The sequence below is a fragment of the Caretta caretta genome, chromosome 8, assembly GCF_965140235.1.
Source record: "Caretta caretta isolate rCarCar2 chromosome 8, rCarCar1.hap1, whole genome shotgun sequence".
In the NCBI taxonomy this organism is placed as follows: Eukaryota; Metazoa; Chordata; order Testudines; family Cheloniidae; genus Caretta; species Caretta caretta.
This window is the reverse complement of record NC_134213.1, coordinates 103398695-103420343: the sequence shown is the minus strand read 5'-3', so window position 1 is coordinate 103420343 and position 21649 is coordinate 103398695. Positions and strand designations below refer to the sequence as shown.

Genomic DNA, 21649 nt, shown 5'->3' with positions numbered 1-21649 from the left:
GAGGTGGTCATTCTTTCAATTGCCTTTGATAACTCAACATTTTCTCCATTTCTACAGTATTTCCATGGTTAAATGTGTTTGTACAGAGCCTGCCACAGTGGAGCTGTAATCCTGCTGCTGAACACAAATAATAAGGAACACTGCAAATATTAAGATAATTGTATGTAAGTAATTTCAGACAAATATGGGACTTTTAAAAAAAAATATTGGAATGAAAGCCATTTAACATTCAAGCATATTACCTCCATGCTGATCTGGCTGCTAATAAGAGTTTTAAAATTTCACACACACCCCCCCCCATTAGTTCCGAGAGACACCTCCTAAAGACAAAAATAAGCAATACTTACTTGTTACCCTGGCATTGATACAATGTTTCTACTTCACGAAAAACACGACTCCGACTGTGTCCGGTATTTTTCTCAATTATCTGGTAAAAGAATTGGAATCTATATTTAAAAATGGCTCTGTGGCCCACATGTACAGTTCTGGCTTTGGGTTCAGAGGTCCTGGGTTCAAATCCTGTCATGCCCTGTCCCAGGGAAATATCCATGGCTTGTCTAATTTCACATGTGAAGTATGCATCCGATGAAGTGAGCTGTAGCTCACGAAAGCTCATGCTCAAATAAATTGGTTAGTCTCTAAGGTGCCACAAGTACTCCTTTTCTTTTTGCAAATACAGACTAACACAGCTGTTACTCTGAAACATGTGAAGGCGTTAGTCATAGCACTTAATGCAGCACTGGGAGGCATTCAGATACTACAGTAATGAGGGCAATCTAAGAACTGGAAAAGAGGAGAAAAAAGGACATTCAAAACCCAATTACCACATTTTAATTTTATGTGGCCGGAAAAGGAAACCCTTTTGAGTTTTTACAAGAAAGTTTTATGGCATGACTCAAATCTAGCAACCAAAAGAGAAGAATTGGTTATTACAGGCATCTAATGACGCAGTTTTTACTTCATTCCAAGATGAGAGCTGGTTAGTTAATGCAATAACTTAGTCAAGTGTGATGCGTTCACAGGTCTGAGCAAATCTTTGTTAATACCAGGAAGTTGCAATACAATTTTGCACTTCAGGTACTGCTCAGTGGTAAAAACAAAAGGGTGAGGACTGGAAAGGCAAGGATGTTACAAAAAAGTTGCAATTAAATGATAGATGTGTGGGCTGGAAGCTTGTGAAGTAGCTACAGGTTCTATCACTGGCTACACCCAATATTATAGCTTCTCACTTTCACAAGCACAAAATTCACCCATAAAAAAGGAAAGCTCAGAAGCCAGATTCATCGGTGAGGTATGTACCTTAATGTAGTTTATTCATAAAATTGTTAATGCTCTAATCTCAGTTTTTAACTTCAACAAATCAAAAGATTAAGGCTTTCAGTATCTACAAGGCCAGATTTTTAAAGAGGCTTCAAAACCACTTCCATTTTTGTGTTTCCAATATTGTGTCACAAGTGATATAGTGTTTATTCAATCAGGTAGTGAGGTGTCTAGATATTACCATTTTTACTTGCAATTAATCACTGCCTCAAAACTACAGGCACAAAATGTTTCTTTCTAAAAGCTGGTCACAAATACTCTACAATCCCAAGGCTGGTGCCATTAAAGAGTTTGTTGCATCATAGCATTTACCTTTACCAAGGTATTTCCTATACTCAGAAGGGGAAAGAGCAATAAATGTAACTATAGTGGTTGATGGTGCGCTCTGTACACTGAGCTGATATGTCAAAAGCTCACAGCTATTTAATAGGCCACCCTAGACTACCCTCCAATCAGAAAGATTGGAGCACTGTGGCAGATGACAAGCTATTCAAACAAGTTGAAGAAAAATGCTTCCGATGGACCTTTTTGCCTCCACTTTCATAAATTAAAACACCAGCTGTTAGACTCCACTGCCTTTACCTTTCCGTCCTATTTTGAATGGAATTCTAACCATTACATGGTATATTACTGTGTGAACTCTGTCCACTGCTAAAATATTTCAGTTAATTCCAGAGAGGGCATGGTACGGAATGTCTATCAATGCTACTTATCACTAGAACTGACTCCCCCCCCCCCTTTTTTTTGGGGGGGGGGGAGTGTGAAATAAACAGAGCTCTATGTATTCCTTACTCAATTATTGAAGGTACACTATCACTGATTCAGCGTGAGGAACAAGATATGCAGACACAAATGAAAACACTGCCTCCTTGAATACTACACTTACTTTTACTGCATATTCTTGCCCATTTTGCAGACTAACAGCACCTTGAACCTTGGCATATGCTCCCTCACCAAGGAGCTCAGCAGTCAGCTTGTACAAGTCTGCCAGAAAAATCAGCACAAAGCAAACATTAGCAGAACTATTTTGGTGAATTGTAAAGACAAGCTACTGTTTTGATGAACACCCCTAATACAACAGCAACTATGAGAACTCCCTTGGTAATAAACTGGGGAAGTTGCACTTATGCAGCATTATCACTTAGATGCATCAGCTTTACTTACACTTCAATTTTTATCTGTTCTGATCGCCACCCAAACAACATGGAAATGGATTTCCTTGTAGGAGTGAAACTGCAATCCTATTAATATTAGGAAGTGTTTCTAACTCAATGAATGCTGGAATCTCAACCACTTTTCTTATGTTCTCAGTTTCTTACCTAATTAGGGATTCGAAGATTAAAAACAGAGGGCTGATTTTCTAAAGAGGAAAATGTTTCATCATTTCTTAATCAGAAAATGCTCTAGGTTTAGAAATCTATAGAATAAATACCGCCTGAATTTAAATATTAAAGCTAAAACGATATTTAGGGTAACTACCTCAAGTTTTTGGTTTTCACTCAGTGCTATTTTCTGCACAGGTTTTTTTTTTTTTTTTTAATTGATCAGTTCAGTTACACTGAGCTGTTCTAAAATGGTTTATGTATACAGGTACACGTTACTTAAACAGTTTGTATGCAAATATTCTCAAAAAACAAACACTTGTTTAGATGTTCTGCACCATGCCCATTCTAAAAACAAATTTACAATGGAAATACAAAGGCAAAGAGCTCACTGCAAGGCATAAAGGCACCGAAGACTAAAGGAAACAAGTGATGAAGAAATAAAAGATGAAGCCGTGTTAATTTTCACTGCACTGGTGAACAGCAACTGTTTTGCTTAGAAAATTGCAAGGGGCCCAAGAGGATACAGACATTATAAATCAGAGGCATTGCAAATTGACACCAACCTTCAAACTTCCCTGGGAGATGGTCTGTGGCTCTGGTCCTCCTTTTTTTCTTTTTCTTTTTGCCGTTATCTACGATGGTGAGAGGCTGACTGCTGACCATCTCTGTGTGGCAGAATAAAGGCAGTGTAAACAAACCTACCCTATGTTAGGAGGAAATCAACATGGGTTGCATATGTGCTCTTAAACTATCCAAAATGTTCACTGCTTTTCTTCATCATTACAGGCGGACATCTCTCCCCCAAAATCAGAAGGAAGCAAAAAAAAAAAAAAAAAAAAAAGACAAGACAATTTGGATGCGAATTAAACACACACATGAAGTAGTACTGGTTTGATAAGTTGGACAGAAATACAAGCAATTAGCATACAGCTACAGCGAAAGTAGCTCCTATTCCTGCTACCATGGTGTATACTAAGACAGCCCTGCAAACAGCTCTGCTCAGACTGCTGAAAGAGCCACCTGCATGCCTCCATCACCTAATAAAGATCCCGGGGGTTAGCAGGATTCACAGCAAGTACACAGGTGTTGGCAGAGAGCTACAATGTTTAATACTTTTTCAAGTCCTTTTGTTTAAAAAGAAAAAAGGGGTTCCCATAGCAGCAATTGGGAAGTGGGGGAGACAAGGAACAGGAAGGCACAGAGGGCATGGCTACTCTTACAGATGTAGGGTGCTGAGAGTTAAACCCACCTTCGGAGAGCGCAGTAGGGAAAGCGCTGCAGTCTGTCCACACTGACAGGAACAAGCGCACTGGCGTGGCCACATTTGCAGCGGCATTTGGGAGCGGTGCATTATGGGCAGCTATCCCAGCATGCAAGTGACTGCAACATGCTTTTCAAATGGAGGCGTGGGGTGGAGTGTGTTGTGTGTATGTGGGGGGAGAGAGAGTGGGTTTTTAGGGTGCTGAGTGTGTGTAAGCATGCTGTCTTGTAAATTCAGACCCCCCCTCCTCTCTCTCACTCAAAGCAAACAGTATATGTTTGCTTTTTCTCAGAGAGCGCTCTCCCAAACGGAGCTTTCACCCAACCGGCATTTCTGCATTCCTGCCGTCAATTTCACAACAATGACAGGAGTGGCCACTTGACTTAAGGAGATTATGGGACGTTTCCGGAGGTCAAGCAGAGCGCAGTAATGCAACACCTCATCCACACTGGCACTGCGGAGCTCCAGCTGGGGTGCAAACCTTATTCTACTCACCGAGGTGGAATACCAGCAGCGCTGCTCTACGTGCCTTGTCAGTGTGGATGGGTAGTGAGCTAGGGCGCCCAGGGCTGCTTTACTGCGCTGTAACTCGCAAGTGTAGCCAAGCCCAGAGAATCTCAGACTTGTGGGGAAAATGGAGGAACATAGACTAGACTTGTAAAGACAATTAAAATACCAAATCAGACTACTATTCCATTTCAGCTCATTCCCCAGCTCTGACAGTGGACATGCTTCACAGAAATGTGCAAGCCATAACAATTATGCAATAACCTGTCCATAGGGGATGTTTGTTTCTAAACACAGATCAGTGGTTTACTTATGCCCTGAAACACATACCCTTTTTACATTTTGTTCTCATGTATGTAACTGTGGATTTTATCCCTATCAGTGTCTAGTCCTCATTACCTTATTATGCCTTTGTTTGGACTCAATAACCTCACCCGCTCTCTGCCATTAATTTGCATTGTGTACAAAAAAACCCAAATCAAACACCACACATCCTCTTGTTCTTGTACTATGAGAATGGGTAACTAGGAGCATCAGATTTCCCTTTTCTATGCCATTCGTTATTTCATATACTCGTATCATGTCCCCTTTTATTAGTCTCTCTAAACAGGCCTAATCTTTTCATTGTCTCTGCACGTGTAAGCTTTTCCATGCCTCTAATCATGTCTATCCATGCTGACAGATACCATGCTAGCTAAAATCAGTGTTCAAACGGATAAGTACTGTTTTGCCATAACCTTGTCAACCATTTTCCAGAATTCTTGTAGGTAGGATTCCTGAAGAATGAAATGCAAATAATTCACTATTTTATTTTACATAAATTAAAAAAAAAAAATTAAAAAAAAACCCATAACATGCTGCTGTGTTGTGCCACAGAAAACAGAAATTCCTGTAGGAGGCATAATTCTAGCATACAGGCAAAAGGAAGCAGAGTAGAAGTTAAGGAGATATTGTCAACTTAAATCTTTTTTTCTTACTTAACCAATTTTTAAAAAGACTCATTTCTAATGAAGCACCCAATAAATAATACATCTTTTGATTTATTATTGATTTTAAAATAAGGGTTTTTCTGCTCTCCAGTGATGTTTGTAGAGGTCTTTTCAGAATAAGAAGCTATGCAAGTTAAGAGTAAGATAGACTACACAAAGTGCTGTCAAAGGCACAAAATAAGATGAAATACAGAGAAAAGCATTTTTCCTGCCAACACCTTTCAGTGATAGTAATTATGGGAATCACTTATAACTGCCATATGTTGTGTACAAAATTTTCAGACTAGAGTGATTTGGAAATTGGTGAAAAATATGTGTTGCTTTAGTGCCACTCATTGAAATACTTAATGCATCACTCAAAGCCACAATCATCTTTCAGTTTCTCCTCTTCAGATCAATGTTACTTTAGATACACCCCAATGAGACTAAAACCTAAGCTTCAAAGAGATGCTTCCTCACACCAGAAAGTAAACTAGTCATTTAAATGTAACTTGAATTAGTGAAAAGTTGTCACTTTCAACTTGCGTTCTGTACTAAATTTGTGCAGAAACAGGGACACAAGATTTGTTAATTAGCTTTTTGTTTGGCCTGTGATCTGATAAGGATACCTCTGTATGAGGACACCTAGTTTCCTTTTCTTAAAGTTGTTTCAACAGAAAGGAGGAAGCTTGGTGCAGTCTTGTTCTCATTAGTCACTCTGTTTTGATAAGCCACCCCTATGCTTAAGCCCAAGTAGCAATTTGAATGACATGAGAAAACTCCTTTATCCCAGCCACTTGTTTTGGGGTCTCACCTCCTTAATGGAGTATACTTTGGAGTAAGTGTTAAGAACAAGCCTTCACACTTGTAAGACTTGACAGTTAATGGGAACATTCAACTATATCACCCATTTAATGGTAATGGTTTCAGAGGTTTAACCTTCTCCCTCAGATATGACTCCCCCATCTTCCCAGCAGTTGATCCTGGGCCTGGTATTGGAGGGTCTAGAACAGGGGTTCTCAAACAGTGGGTCGCAACCCAATTTTAATGGGGTCACCAAAGCAGGCATTGGCCCTGGGCCCTAGCAAGTCTGAAGCCCAAGCCCAAGCCCCACCGCCCGGGGCTGAAGCCCCACCGCCCGGGGCTAAGGTTACATGCCCGCTGTCCAGGGCAGAAGCCCTGGGGCTTCAGCTTTGGCCCCTCCCCGGCCCAGGGAGATGGGGCTCAGTCTTCAGTCCTCCCTCCTGGGGTACTGTAGTAATTTTTCTTGTCAGAAGGGGGTCACAGTACAAGGAAGTTTGAGAACTGCTGGTCTAGAACAGTATAGACTAGCTCCTGCTTCCACTGAAATCAATGGGAATTCTTCCACTGACTTCAGCTGGAGAACTCTCAGGCCTTCTGTCAACAGTGAAAACAAAGACATACTATGCCGACTGACAAGAGATGACAGAATCTGAGGGAAACTAGGATTCAAACTCTCATTTTCCCTTCTGTTGGTTCTAGGCATTGCAGCTCTCATTCGAGCCAAAGAGGTGAAGCTCTCCTCTCTAGGTTTAATACAAAAGGACAATGGAACAAGCTATAGGGAGAACACATTTTGTAGCAGCAAGTCTACCTGAGCCTCAAATACTGCTGCTCTTGTAAGTGCTAGGGTCGGCAAGCTGGCCGGCCCAGGGTTAACAGTTGAGGTGTGTTAACCAACAAGACTGGCTAACCTTTTACATCCCTAGTAAGTGCCTACACACAGGTAAACTTGCTTAGTATTAGAGCCAATGTTCAATACATACAATATTTAAAGTCCTCCATGGGATAAGTCCTGGATACACGAGAAAAGCCTTCTTCCACAACTATGGCCTCCTACAACACCTACGTTCCACTGGATCAATGAATCCACTGACAAGAAGAATGGCACTGACATGGGTGCAGAAGACAGAATTTCAGAGAGGAGGGAACAAGACCACAGAACACACTACTAGAAGAGGTAAAAATGACCCTAGTTTTGCATTAAGTTCTGGACGCTGTGAAACCTAACTGTCGACATAGCTTCCCCACAAATAAATACTCCTCTCTCACATATGCAAAAAACCCAAACCAAAAAAAGCCTTGATTCTAATCACCTGGGTTGGAAAGACAGGGATATAAAGTTATCTTTCTTTAAAAGAAATCCTGCGGAGCATTTGGGTACTACAGCGATGGACACCAGCATAAGAACTTGAGAGAGAAAAAGTGGATACCTGGTCTGCGTTGGATTGACTTCACTGCAAGAAGGGAGTTTGAGTAGACAGGCTGATTACCATTTGCTTCAAAAACAGGACTTGCTGAAGTAGGATTATTTTGTAACTAAAAAGAAACGAAAGCATATTTAGATTCACAAATCATTTACCTTTGTTATTTATATTACAATAGTGCCTAAAAGCTCCGGAGATTGGAGTCCTGTTGCTCTTGGTTCTGTACAGACACACAGCAGAAGGAGACCTTGCAATCCAAAAATAAGCATAGAATCATAGACTCACAGAACATTAGGGTTGGAAGGGACCTCAGGAGATCATCTAGTCCAACCCCCTGTTCAAAGCAGGACCAATCCCCAACTAAATCATCCCAGCCAGGGCTTTGTCAAGCCTGACCTTAAAAACCTCTAAGGAAGGAGATTCTACCACCTCCCTAGGTAACCCATTCCAGTGCTTCACCACCCTCCTAGTGAAAAAGTTTATTCCTAATATCCAACCTAAACCTCCCACACTGCACTTGAGACCATTGCTCCTTGTTCTATCAGCTGGTACCACTGAGAACAGTCTAGATCCATCCTCTTTGGAACCCCTTTCAGGTAGTTGGAAGCAGCTATCAAATCCCCCCTCATTCTTCTCTTCTGCAGACTAAATAATTCCAGTTCCCTCAGCCTCTCCTCATAAGTCATGTGCAAAGCAGAAAGAGACTGTTTTCCCATGGAGAGCTAATGCACAGTGAGCTTAAGTGAACTGCACAAGGTCACACATGAAATCAGTGACAGACCCGGGGAACTGAACACAGATCTCCCAAGTCTTGGGCCAGTCCTCAGGTACAAAGCCAACTTCCCCCGAGGAAATTTACTATCCTGTTTAGATGACTAGTACAACTTCTCACTCTCCACAGAGATGTACAAACGAGAAAGCCAAGAGTCAGAAAGGCAACCTTAGCATACTCTGGGGCAGATCCTCAGCTGACACAAAACTGCCATAGCTCCATTATCTTCAATGGAGCTACAACTATTTATATCAGTTGAGTATCAGCCCCGCACTCTCAGCACATTCCTTACATTATGTTCCAATTGCCATAGCATCGAGGGATAAAGATTAAGGAGAATCTCTCACCCCACCTCCCATCCGAAAATGCCCTGGCTGCAGGCACAAGAGTCTCCAAAATGATCACTTAAAGACATACCTTGCAACCAATCTTGAAGGCTCTGACAAACCATGAGATTGAGCAAGCAATTTCTACAGCTAGGGATTTTCTATCGAAAAGCGGAGCCACCAATGCTCAACAACATATCCCTAGCAACCAACAGTCAAATAGCACCAGATAACTGTCATGGTAAGGCATTGAGAGAAAGAGAGGAATACAAATAGTAATCTGGACCCAGACTCTCTGGAGTTTCATAGATGATAAACAATGTGCTGAGTTGTCACCTGGAAATAAATCAAAAGCCAATGCAGAGAACAAATAGCTGGCAGCACACACACTCAGCCCACCGAGGTAAGTAGTTAAATAAGCATGACAATACACTGGACAATAGAATTTCACTACAGTCACAGGTAACGGGTGGAAACAAGTGAGAAGACTCCCTTCCAGAATTGCAACTCACTAAGATCCTTCTTAAGACTTTTTCTAGCCAGGGCTTAAAAATTCATATCCTGTTTCTGCTGGCCGATAAGCACCAAACAGGTGGCCCTCCCTGGTAGAGTAGTCCAGGTATTCTAAACAGAATAAAAACTTTTCTTCCTGGGATTTTGGTTTGTTTACAGAGGGCAAACATTTTCAAGCCAGGCTGCATACAGCTAAACTAAAATCCAAAACTAGGCACCTGAATAGAAGTGGCCAGATTTTCAATAAGATGCTGAACAACCTGCAACTCCCACAGAATTCCACTGCTGTTGTTTGAGCTCAGCACTTTTGAAAGTCAAGCCATATTTTGACACTGAGGAGCCTAACTTGGGGCATCCAGAATTAAATCTCTCAGGAATTTTCAGCCAAGACCCTCCCAGAAAGTTACCTACATAAGTCACAATTGCAAGTGTCAGCCAAAGAGGACTCGCTTAGCAGGTGTTGATCTTACTGGAACATGCTAACTGGGTGAAGTCACAGAAGAACAATATTACTTTGTTACAAACACTTGTGAAAAGGCTTAAGCACAGTGTATTACAGGCTGCCAAATGTAGAGAAATGAACTGGTTCAGAGTGAAAAAAACAATTAGAAATCATACTATTCATTAGAGCATTGTGTTAAATCATGTTTCTTGCTCCAGTCAAGTCAACTGTTGCAACATAGAGTAGGATTCACAGATACACATGTGACGGGTTCGGTCACAGAGACCCCAATGGGACTGTCACCTGACGTGCTGGAATTACCTCTGAACCTGTTTTCCCTGCCAGCCTGGGACTCCAGAACTCTGTCTTGTTGTGCCAGACATGCTAACCTGCTGCAACACAGACCCAGGTCTGGTCCATGCCCCCAAAACTGCAGATTAACTAAAAACTGCTCAGCAGGTTACTTGTCTTTAGCACCCAGACACCCAGTTGCCAATGAGATCCAAACCCCAAATAAATCGGTTTTACTCTGTATAAAGCTTACACAGGGTAAATTGTCCGCTCTCTATATGGACAGAGAGATATGCACAACTGCTTGCTCCCTGTCATAAATATAAAGGGAAGGGTAAACACCTTTAAAATCCCTCCTGGCCAGAGGAAAAATCCTCTCACCTGTAAAGGGTTAAGAAGCTAGGATAACCTCGCTGGCACATGACCACAATGACCAATGAGGAGACAAGATACTTTCAAAGCTGGAGGGGGGGGAACAAAAGGTCTGGGTCTGTCTGTGTGATGCTTTTGCTGGGGACAGAACAGGAATGGAGTCTTAGAACTTAGTAAGTAATCTAGCTAGATATGCGTTAGATTATGATTTCTTTAAATGGCTGAGAAAATAAGCTGTGCTGAATGGAATGGATATTCCTGTTTGTGTCTTTTTGTAACTTAAGGTTTTGCCTAGAGGAATTCTCTATGTTTTTAATCTAATTACCCTGTAAGGTATTTACCATCCTGATTTTACAGAGGTGATTCTTTTTTACTTTTTCTTCTATTAAAATTCTTCTTTTAAGAAACTGAATGCTTTTTTTCATTGTTCCTAAGATCCCAGGGTTTGGGTCTGTGGTCACCTATGAAAATTGGTGAGGAATTTTATCAAACCTTCCCCAGAAAAAAGGGGGTAAGATTTGGGAGGATTTTGGGGGGGAAAGACGTTTCCAAACTAACTCTTTCCTAATAATAATAATACCGGTGTTAGACGTTTGGTGGTGACAGCAAAAGTCCAAGGGCAAAGGGTAAAATAATCTGTGCCTTGGGGAAGTTTTAACCTAAGCTAGTAAAAGTAAGCTTAGGAGGTTTTCATGCAGGTCCCCACATCTGTACCCTAGAGTTCAGAGTGGGGAAGGAACCGTAACACTCCCCCAGGTATTAATCACTTACTCTGGGTTTACTAATGAACAAAAGTAATTTTATTATGTATAAAAAGTAGGATTTAACTGGTTTCAAGTAATAACAGACAGAACAAAGTCAGTCACCAAGAAAAATAAAGCAAAAACACAAGTCTAAGCCTAATACATTAAGAAACTGATTACAGGTAAAATCTCACCCTCAGAGATGTTCCAATAGGCTTCTTTCACAGACTAGACTTCTTCCTAGTCTGGACCAATCCTTGCCCCTGGTACAGTCCTTGTTAGTTCCAGAAGACATCTTAGGTGGAAACTAGGGGTTTTCTCATGACTGGCAGCCCTCCTTGTCCTACTCCACCCCCATTTGTAGCTTTGGCATGAGGCGGGAATCTTTTGTCTCTCTGGGTCCCCACCCCTCCTTCTACATGGAAAAGCACCGGGTTTTAGATGGATTCCAGTATCAGGTGACATGGTCACATGTCCTGTGAGATCCCAGCCTCCATTCTTCCAGGCCCACAGGTACTCAGGAAGGTTTGCAAGTAAACAGAGCCGTTTACAGGTCATTGATTCTGAAGCACCCTTAAAACTTAATATGTTTACATCTTATTCTCCTAACTCCAGACATAGAAATAATACATGCAAACAAATGGGATGAAAACACACAGTAGATCATAACCTTTGTAATGATATCTTACAAGAGATCTTTTGCATAAAGCATATTCCAGTTGCATCATATTCACACTCATAAGCATATTTCCATAAAGCATTATGGAGGGCAACATTACAACACAGAAGGAAGATACTCGTTTCAAATTCCGTCAAAGAAAAGGCACAGCTATTGGTCACTTATCTATATTAATAATTTGACAAATCACTCTAGTAATTAAGATTGCCTGTGGGTGGTGTAGGGAGTGCCTTAGCTATCATAGTTAGCGTTGGACTTTGGTGACCTAAACAGCATGATGAAAAATGAGACAGAAAAATATCCCACACATTCTTGACGAAACGTACGAATTTAATATCTTTTGGGATGAAATTCTGAAAATCTACATAACGTCTGAGTAATCTGGCTCTGTCAAAAGGTAAATGTGATAAAGTCTACCATGGCCAGCTGCAATCCAGCCCAGCTATAGCCATAATGGAAGTCTAGTGACCCTGGCTGCAGAGGGTTTTGCTGCTTCATCAGCATAAGAATGAGTCCAGTGGCCTGCCCTCTACAGTTCCTCTGCAATGGCCTCCACACTGCTTTTGATCAGCCATCTTCCAAGTGTACACTGAATGGCGAGGCCAACCCTATCGCTGCTCAGCTACCCACCTCTCTTGCAAGGTAAACATGGGGTTTCTGTGGCATGGAGAGTGAAGTCCTCTCACAATGGGTCAATCTCACACTTTTCAGGCTAGCATAGATTGATTTTTAAAACGGATTCCTCTCATCTCAAATCTGTGGTTACATCTTCATTGATACCTGTTGGAACGCTGTTAGAGAACATAGTGGAATTTAGGACAAAATATTTGCTGCTTCTAAAGTTTAAATTTCCTCTTGGGAGAAGGTCATGTACTTTTACCACAGATTTTTCTGCAGTGGAGATATATCTATATTAACATAGACATTTATACATCTTTTTAAAAATGTTCGCAGAATATCAGCCAGGTAGGCAAGAGTAATTATTCCTATTGGCCCGGTGAAGAGGCAAGCAAAGTAAGGTTAAGTGACTTGCACAACATAATACAATAAGTCAGTTAGCAAGGGAAACAAGCAAGACTTGAGGCAACTTAAAAATAAGATTGAAAACTACCCAGTTTATTTATTTTGGGGGGGGAATGGGAAAACCAGTGACCTGGCTGCACTCAACTGCAAATCAATATTAGGGTTGAGAAGGCATAACAGCAGCCAGTGTTTCATTCAGCAGAAAATTAATATGAGAGGGTCAGTCTCATGCAAGGGTTCCCTGGCATATCAATTGCTTAATGCATTGAGGATCACCTGCTTTCCAGTTTCCTTCAGAGAAGTAAATACGTTGGACTAACAGGAAAGGCTGTTTAATGCTACTGATCAAGGGAAATAAGCACTCATTGATAAGCAGTCTTCATCACGTTTCAGTAAGAATTAAGTTGCAAAGTTATTTTGGAATTCAAGCGAAGTTACTTTTTTAAAAAAAAGATAACAGTAATAGTACTTAATTTGACTTAAGCAAGTCAATTTCTCTGAATCTCAAATCAGAATGTTTTTGAACTGTTTTAAATTACAGAAAAAATATACAGGGTAAGTCAGTTTTGATGGCCACATATGAAAGACTAGCATTATGTTTTTTTTCTCCATTTGATTGCTTAGGGAACTCTTAGTGATCTCAGAATGAATCATCAAACTCTAATTTGGTCAGCTAATTTCCTATTACTCAAATATAACCAGAAATGGATGCTTTCTAGGAAGTGGTCTTTGGATTTTTGGTTTCCTTTTAAAATTTCATGTACCTACAAGAGTAGTTTATTTCCTGCTCTTAAGAGACTCACTCAAATCAGATATGGTATTTCTTACTGGAAGTCAAGCTATAAAACATACTTCCTTCCTTAGGCCATGTCTACACTAGCGAGCTTACAGCGGCACAGCTGTACCAATGAAGCTGCACCACTGTGAAATCGCTTGTGTAGCTACTCTATGCCAACAGGAGAAAGCTCTCCCATTGACATAATAAAACCACCTCCACGAGCGGTGGTGGCTATGGGAAAAGCTCTCCAGCCTACATAGCATTGTCTACACCGGCGTTTGTCGGTGTAACTTGTGTCACACAGAGGGGTCTTTTTTTCACAACACCGAGTGACATAAGTTATAGCGACAAAAGTGGTAGCGTAGACAGCCCTATCTATAGTTGCTAATTTACAACCAATAAATATTTTAAGTATAGAAGGTAGAAAGTGATTTTTCCTTGTATTACCTTTCTGTACTTTTAATTCTGATTCGTTAGAAAGAGTGAACCATGTTAAACTCCATCTTGAATGAATCTGAACCATGTTGAACTCCATCCCTCCAACTTTATGGTATACTGCCTCAATCAAGCAGTAATGATCTTTTCTGTGGTGTAAAGGAATTCTCCCTTACCATAATTAGACTCCTCTTCTAAAAACAAATTCTATCATTTGTATATTCCAATAGTTTTACATTATGAAAGTTCATTGTTCTTTACAAAAAATGAGAGGTTTAGTTTAGCAGTAAGTAGTGACTAAAATATCCACTGACAGAGTTTAGACTTGCTATAGATGGAATAATTTCAGTTTAGCGTAGTGACAAATTACAGAGGTTCCTGAAAGCAACACATTAATAGAATTACCATCATTGTCAGTAGAGCAACTCTGAAACAATATGTAATGTCCCTCTCTGACAATCCTAGAATTTAAATATTGTAGTTTTCAAAATACTGGGTATTTTAGGTAAAAGCCACTACTGGCTTTGTTTTGCTTGTATATAAACCAGTAAAGATAGATGGTATTTCATTTCAATACAAATATTACTAATAGCCAAATATCCATTTACATTTGACAATTTGTAACCAGGCTAACACTACTTTACCTTTGTCATAACTAGTTTTCAACTATGGAGTCACAATGGCTAATCAATAATCAAGTTAATATTTAAAACTGAGTATTAATTTAGTATCCGACCTGAAAATTTTCAGTTTAAGGCCAACCAGCAAGATTTCATACATTTTGTTCCAATCATTTGCAGTTTAGTCACCAAAGATCTTTTTTTAAAAGCCCCCAAAGCATCTGGAACTGGGAGAAAGTCAAACATGGTTCTGAAATATATATTTTTTTAAATTAAATCTAAATTTACTAGAGAGCCCACTCAAACTTTGCCATACTGATACCAACGATGCTTTTTCTGCAATTTGTATTTTTTAAAGCCTTTACTCAGTTAAAGTTAGAGTTAATCCGAGCTGTAGCCCACATCACGTGTACAAACCGACTTGCTACCTTTGAGCCAGTTCTCATACTATAGCAACTTGTTTTCATTCATAGAATTCTTTCCACAGACAATCAGAACTACAGACATATAAAAGGAGCAATGCCAAAAATATTTTTCCAGTAAGGCACAGGCTCTAGCTAGGTCTACACTTAAATCGCTACAGTGGCGCTGCTGTAGCATTTCGGCATAGCCACTCACTACAGTGACAGGACAGGCTCACCATAGTTAATCCATCTCCCCCAGAGGCGGTAGCTAGGTTGACAAAAGAATTCTTAAGACTGCTTTTAAAGTTAATTTTAAAAGCAATATTTTAGTTAAGAGTTCTTAAACTGTCTGCATACTGGAACAAGTTTTTCCCCAAAACTGAGAATATACAACTTCAGAATGCATGCAAGTGTCAAGGCACATGGATCAAACATAATGTGAAATTTGTCAGCAGTAAGAGTGACGTTAATACTCTATATGCTTTACCTTAGAAGAACAGAGGAAGTTCTTCAGTTCCGCAATTTTATTTTGCCTGACAATATCGGGCATCTAGAAGGAATAAAGAAGAACTTATTTTTGAAGAATGTCAAAGTGCATTCCCTACTTCCTCAGTCATCAGAACATACGCTGAAAAACCCATATGAGCTTCTACATGTAGTTTCTTTATTTGAAAAAAGCTTTTAAGGCCATTTAATTGAGCATAAATATAAAAATATTTTAATCACTATTGTTTTAAATTACATGTACAAGAGCTCCTAGCATCAGAGTGGATAGGGCTAAGTTTTGGCTACTGAACAGCCTTTTGAGATAGTAGCATACTTCCATGCAGGAGTTAACAACAGTATACTGTTTCTGTCGTGCATTTGCTGTGATTCGTCTTATACTGCTTTAAAAGAACACAAAAGATAGAATTTTTACCAGATACTAAGATACCTGCATTGAAACTGGACAGCCTTTCAACGTGTTTCAGAGGGTTTGCAATTCTTATTTTTAAGATAGAAGAAAACTATAGGTTTCAGAGTAACAGCCGTGTTAGTCTGTATTCGCAAAAAGAAAAGGAGTACTTGTGGCACCTTAGAGACTAACCAATTTATTTGAGCATAAGCTTTCGTGAGCTACAGCTCACTCAGGAAAGCTTATGCTCAAATAAATTGGTTAGTCTCTAAGGTGCCACAAGTACTCCTTTTCTTTTTAAGAAAAATATAGTAAATACTGAACTCCAAGTAGCAGGGATTAAAATTAGGGTTGTTGATTAACCGCAGTTACCTTGTGCGATCAACTCAAAAAAAAATTAATTGCAATTAATTGCAGTTTTAATCACACTGTTTAGACAATAACAGAATACCAACTGAAATTTATTATAAATGTTTTGGATGTTTTTCTACATTTTCAAATATATTGGATTTCAATTACAACATAGAATATAAAGTATACAGGGTTCATTTTATATTATTTTTATTACAAATATTTGCACTATAAAAATAACAAAAGAGATAGTATTTTTCAATTCACCTCATACAAGTACTGTAGTGCAATCTCTTTATCCTGAAAGTGCTGTTTACAAATGTTGGGGGTTTTTTGTGACATAACTGGAATCAGAAACAAAACAATGTAAAACTTTAGAGCCTGCAAGTCCACTCAGTCCTCCTCTTTGTTCAGCCAACCGCTAAGACAAACCAGTTTGTTTACATATATGGGAGACAATGCTGCCTGCTTCTTATTTAAAATATCATCTGAAAGTGAGAACAGGCATTCGCATGGCACTTCTGTAATCGGCGCGCTGCAAGATATTTAGGTGCCTGATATGCTAAACATTCATATGCCCCTTCATGCTTCGGCCACCATTCCAGAGGACATACTTCCATGCTGATGACACTCATTAAAAAAATAATACATTAATTAAATTTGTGACTGAACTCCTTGGGGGAGAATTGTATGTCTCCTGCTCTGTGTTTTACCCGCATTCTGCCATATATTTCATGTTATAGCACATGTTCGTTTTAAGAACCCTTTCACCGCAGATCTAACAAAACGCAAAGAAGGTACCAATGTGAGATTTCTAAAAATAGCTATAGCACTAGACCCAAGGTTTAAAAATCTGAAGTGCCTTCCGAAATCTGAGAGGGATGAGGTGTGGCGCAAGCTTTCAGAAGTCTTAAAAGAGCAACACTCCGATGCGGAAACTACAGAACCCGAACCACCAAAAAAGAAAATCAACCTTCTGCTGGTGGCATCTGACTCAGATGAAAATGAACATGCATCAGTCCACACTGCTTTGGCTTGTTATCAAGCAGAACCCGTCATCTTCATGGACACACGTCCTCTGGAATGGTGGCTGAAGCATAAAGGGACATATGAATCTTTAGCATACCTGACACATAAGTATCTTGCAATGCCAGCTACAACAGTGCCATGTGAAGGCCTGTTCTCAGTTTCAGGTGACATTATAAACAAGAAGGGGGTAGCATTATCTCCCGCAAATGTAAACAAACTTGTTTGTCTGAGGGACTGGCTGAACAAGGAGTAAGACTGAGTGGACTTGTAAAGGCTCTAAAGTTTTACATTGTTTTATTTTTGAATGCAGTTATTTTTTGTACATAATTCTATATTTGTAAGTTCAATTTTCATGATAAACAGATTGCACTACAGTACTGTATTAGGTGAATTGAAAAATACTGTTTCTTTTGTTTTTTTACAGTGCAAATATTTGTAATCAAAAATAAATATAAAGCACTGTACACTTTATATTCTGTGTTGTAACTGAAATCAATATATTTGAAAATGTAGAAAACATCCAAAATATTTAAACAGTATTGTATTATTGTTTAATAGCGCAATTAATCACAATTATTTTTTTAATTGCTAGACAGCCCTAATTAAAATATCTAAAAAACAGTAAATATTTATTTTAACAGTAAAACATAGGGACAGGTATATTTCTCCATCTCCCTCCCCCATCAAAATATATTCTTAATAGGAAACATCAATTGGATCACAGCATGTCTTGCTATATAAATTACAGAATACCCTGAGTTTGCTGCTCTCAGGGAGTAGTTATACATGAAGCAATAAGAGCCTTCCATGTTGTTTTATGTTGCAAACATGGGGCTCCAAGACTTGAAGCTCCTTCCCATAGTCCTCAGCTCCCAAATGTTCAGCTATATTGCTGTACGGTTTTATTGTATTGCTTCTCAAGTGATAATACTAGGATGCAGATTTATAGCCGTGGATGCAAAACACACCTTCAAAGACTTGCTATAGTTCTGGAGACTTTTGTTGTTGTTGTTGATACAGTGCACACTACACTTTCAGTGAAGCCCTGGATGCTTATCTCAGAACAAAAGCCGAAATTCTCCAAGATCAGAAGAAAAACTCGGCTGGTAGAGCCCAGTGTTACCCAGAACGGTTGCCAGCTCGGTTCCTCGCCCAGGGCACGACTGGCCAAGCCCAACACCAGTCGGTGGCGAGGCTGTTGTCACCTCTGCAGCGGCAGCGAAAGCCGAACCCACCCCGTCCTTACTCGGGCAAAACTCCCACTGGAGTTCCACTTACTGCCCCAGGCCCCAAACTGGGGCGCCCGGGGGGGGGGAAGGGGTGGGGGAGGGGGCCCCGGCAGCTCCACTAGGGCGCCCTGGGGGGGGAAGGGGTGGGGGAGGGGGCCCCGGCAACTCCACTAGGGCGCCCCGGGGGGGAAAAGGGGTGGGGGAAGGGAGGGGGCCCCGGCCTAGGGGGGAAAAGGGGTGGGGGAAGGGAGGGGGCCCCGGCAGCTCCACTAGGGCGCCCCGGGGGGGAAAAGGGGTGGGGGAGGGGAGGGGGCCCCGGCCTAGGGGGGATAAGGAGTGGGGGAGGGGGAGGGACCCCGGGGGGGGGAAAGGGGAGGGGGGAGGGGAGGGGGCCCCGGCCTAGAGGGGATAAGGAGTGGGGGAGGGGTGGGGGCCCCCGGGGCGGATAAGGGGTGGGGGAGGGGACCCCGGCCTAGGGCGGATAAGGGGTGGGGGAGGGGGAGGGACCCCGGGGCGGATAAGGGGTGGGGGAGGGGGAGGGACCCCGGCCTAGGGGGGATAAGGAGTGGGGGAGGGGTGGGGGCCCCCGGGGCGGATAAGGGGTGGGGGAGGGGAGGGGGCCCCGGCCTAGAGGGGATAAGGAGTGGGGGAGGGGTGGGGGCCCCGGGGCGGATAAGGGGTGGGGGAGGGGACCCCGGCCTAGAGGGGATAAGGAGTGGGGGAGGGGTGGGGGCCCCCGTGGCGGATAAGGGGTGGGGGAGGGGGAGGGACCCCGGGGCGGATAAGGGGTGGGGGAGGGGGAGGGACCCCGGCCTAGGGGGGATAAGTAGTGGGGGAGGGGAGGGGGCCCCGGCCTAGGGGGGATAAGGAGTGGGGGCCCCCGGGGCGGATAAGGGGTGGGGGAGGGGACCCCGGCCTAGGGGGGAGGAGTGGGGGAGGGGTGGGGGCCCCCGGGGCGGATAAGGGGTGGGGGAGGGGGCCCCGGCCTAGAGGGGATAAGGGGTGGGGGAGGGGGAGGGACCCCGGGGCGGATAAGGGGTGGGGGAGGGGAGGGGGCCCCGGCCTAGAGGGGATAAGGAGTGGGGGAGGGGTGGGGGCCCCCGGGGCGGATAAGGGGTGGGGGAGGGGAGGGGGCCCCGGCCTAGAGGGGATAAGGAGTGGGGGAGGGGTGGGGGCCCCCGGGGCGGATAAGGGGTGGGGGAGGGGGAGGGACCCCGGGGCGGATAAGGGGTGGGGAGGGGGCCCCGGCCTAGGGGGGATAAGGAGTGGGGGAGGGGTGGGGGCCCCCGGGGCGGATAAGGGGTGGGGGAGGGGACCCCGGCCTAGGGGGGATAAGGGGTGCGGTGGGGGAGGGGACCCCGGCCCGTGGGGGGCTCCGGAGCGCGCCCCCCCCTTACCTCCATCGCTGCCGGCGCACGTCCCTCTCAGTCACCTGGGCAGGGGGCGCCGCCGGCGACTTGCCCTGAGGCCAGGACACCGCCGCAGAGGAGGCTGGGAGGCAGCAGCTCAGCGCAGGCGCACGGCGGACCGGAGAGCGGCGCCCCAAGCCGGGTGAGGGGGTGGAGATGTGCGCAAGCGCGCCGCGGGCAGGCGGGGAAATCGTGCGCAGATGCAATCGCTGGCGGCGGGGCAGGGCGGGGGAGTTGCTCAAGTCAAGGCGCTCTGAGGTGGAGCGCGGGGGCGGCGCGCAAGCGCAGTGCAGCCGGGCGGGGGGAGGAGCCCATCGCAAGCCACGAGGGAGCCACGCCCTCCCCCCCAGCCTGTGGGGCCAGTGGGCTGTGGGCGCGGGCACCGCCCGCCCTGCCCTGCCCAGCCGTGGGGTGCGGCCCTGGTCCTGGCTGGAGGTGGGGGCTGGGGGAGGCTGTGGCTAGGAGGCGAGGCGGGGGCTAGTTCTGCTAGGGGGTCCATAGCCGCAGGGGGTCAGGCCAACAGGCCGCCTAGCCCAGTATCCCGGCTGCCTACGGTGGCCAATGCCAGGTGCCCCAGAGCAGGGGAGGCCGACCTGAGCCTCAGAAGGAGCCAGAATTTACCAATGCTCAGTGGTAGACTGTTCTCAGTGGTGGAAGAGGACAGGACAAGGAGCAATGGTCTCAAGTTGCAGGGGGGGAGGTTCAGGTTGGATATTAGGAAAAACTATTTCACTAGGAGGGTGGTGAAACACTGGAATGCGTTACCTAGGGAGGTGGTGGAATCTCCTTCCTTAGAAGTTTTTAAGGTCAGGGTTGACAAAGCCCTGGCTGGGATGATTTAATTGGGGATTGGTCCTGCTTCGAGCAGGGGGTTGGACTAGATGACCTCCTGAGGTCCCTTCCAACCCTGATATTCTATGATTCAATGTCCATTGCCAAAGAGCCCCAGTAATACGTCAGCTGCCCCCCATCAGCTCCCCTCCCCTGCTCCCAGCGCGTCCCACCCACCGGCACCCCCGCCGATCAGCGTCTCCCCCTCCCTCCTGATCAGCTGTTTCGTGGCGTGCAGGAGGCTCGGGGTGGAGCGGGAGGAGTGAGGGCACAGCCAGCTCAGGGGAGGGGGCGGGAAGGGGTGCAGTGGGGACAGGGCCCATGGCAGAGCCAGGGGTGGAGCCGTGAGCACCCCCTGGCACATTGGAAAGTTGGTGCCTAGACAAGGAGCCGCATATTAACTTCTGAAGAGCCACATGTGGCTCCGGAGCCCCAGGTTGGCCACCCCTGCCCCAGAGGGAATGAACAGAACAGGCAATCATCCAGTGATCCATCCCCTGTCGTCCAGTCCCAGCTTCCGGCAGTTGGAGGTTTAGAGACACCTACAGCATGGACTTGCAGCCCTGACCATCTTGACTAATAGCCATTGAGGGACCTATTCTCCATGACCTTATCTAGTTCTTTTTTGAACCCAGTTAGACTTGGCCTTCCAACATTCCCTGGCCCCAATAGGTAGGAAGTGCTGAAGCTCTCTTAGGGGCGGGGAAGAACTTCTGGGGCTTCTGGATAGCTCCCGGAGGAGTCTGGAGTGGATGCGGGGGGCAAGGGGCTCTTAGCCTATCATTTTGACTATGTCCCCACCCACCTTTGCACCCCACCATTGGCTCCCTTTTCTGTATCAAACATAAGCTACTTGTCTTCACTCCACACCTTACGTATGCTTTCCTACTTAGTATCC

General features: G+C 44.0%; 1 protein-coding gene across 5 annotated transcripts in view; it reads right to left on the bottom strand.

The window, feature by feature from the left end:
• Nucleotides 1-20061, bottom strand: part of MKNK1 (MAPK interacting serine/threonine kinase 1) — a 38655-nt gene extending 18594 nt beyond the window's left edge. For 2 of the 5 annotated variants that reach the window (XM_048862648.2, XM_048862654.2), the window contains exons 1-6: nucleotides 19909-20061; nucleotides 15495-15557; nucleotides 7616-7721; nucleotides 3209-3310; nucleotides 2207-2304; nucleotides 348-427 (exon numbers count right to left, since the gene is read on the bottom strand). In XM_048862648.2, coding sequence (XP_048718605.1) covers nucleotides 348-427; nucleotides 2207-2304; nucleotides 3209-3310; nucleotides 7616-7721; nucleotides 15495-15557; nucleotides 19909-19914 — 455 coding nt within the window. In that variant the 5' untranslated portion in view covers nucleotides 19915-20061. Of the gene's footprint in view, nucleotides 1-347; nucleotides 428-2206; nucleotides 2305-3208; nucleotides 3311-7615; nucleotides 7722-12377; nucleotides 12539-15494; nucleotides 15558-18250; nucleotides 18506-19908 lie in introns of those variants that run through there. The other 3 variants (XM_075131869.1, XM_048862650.2, XM_048862652.2) reach the window with 3 other exon arrangements.
• Nucleotides 20062-21649: the final 1588 nt, after the last annotated feature.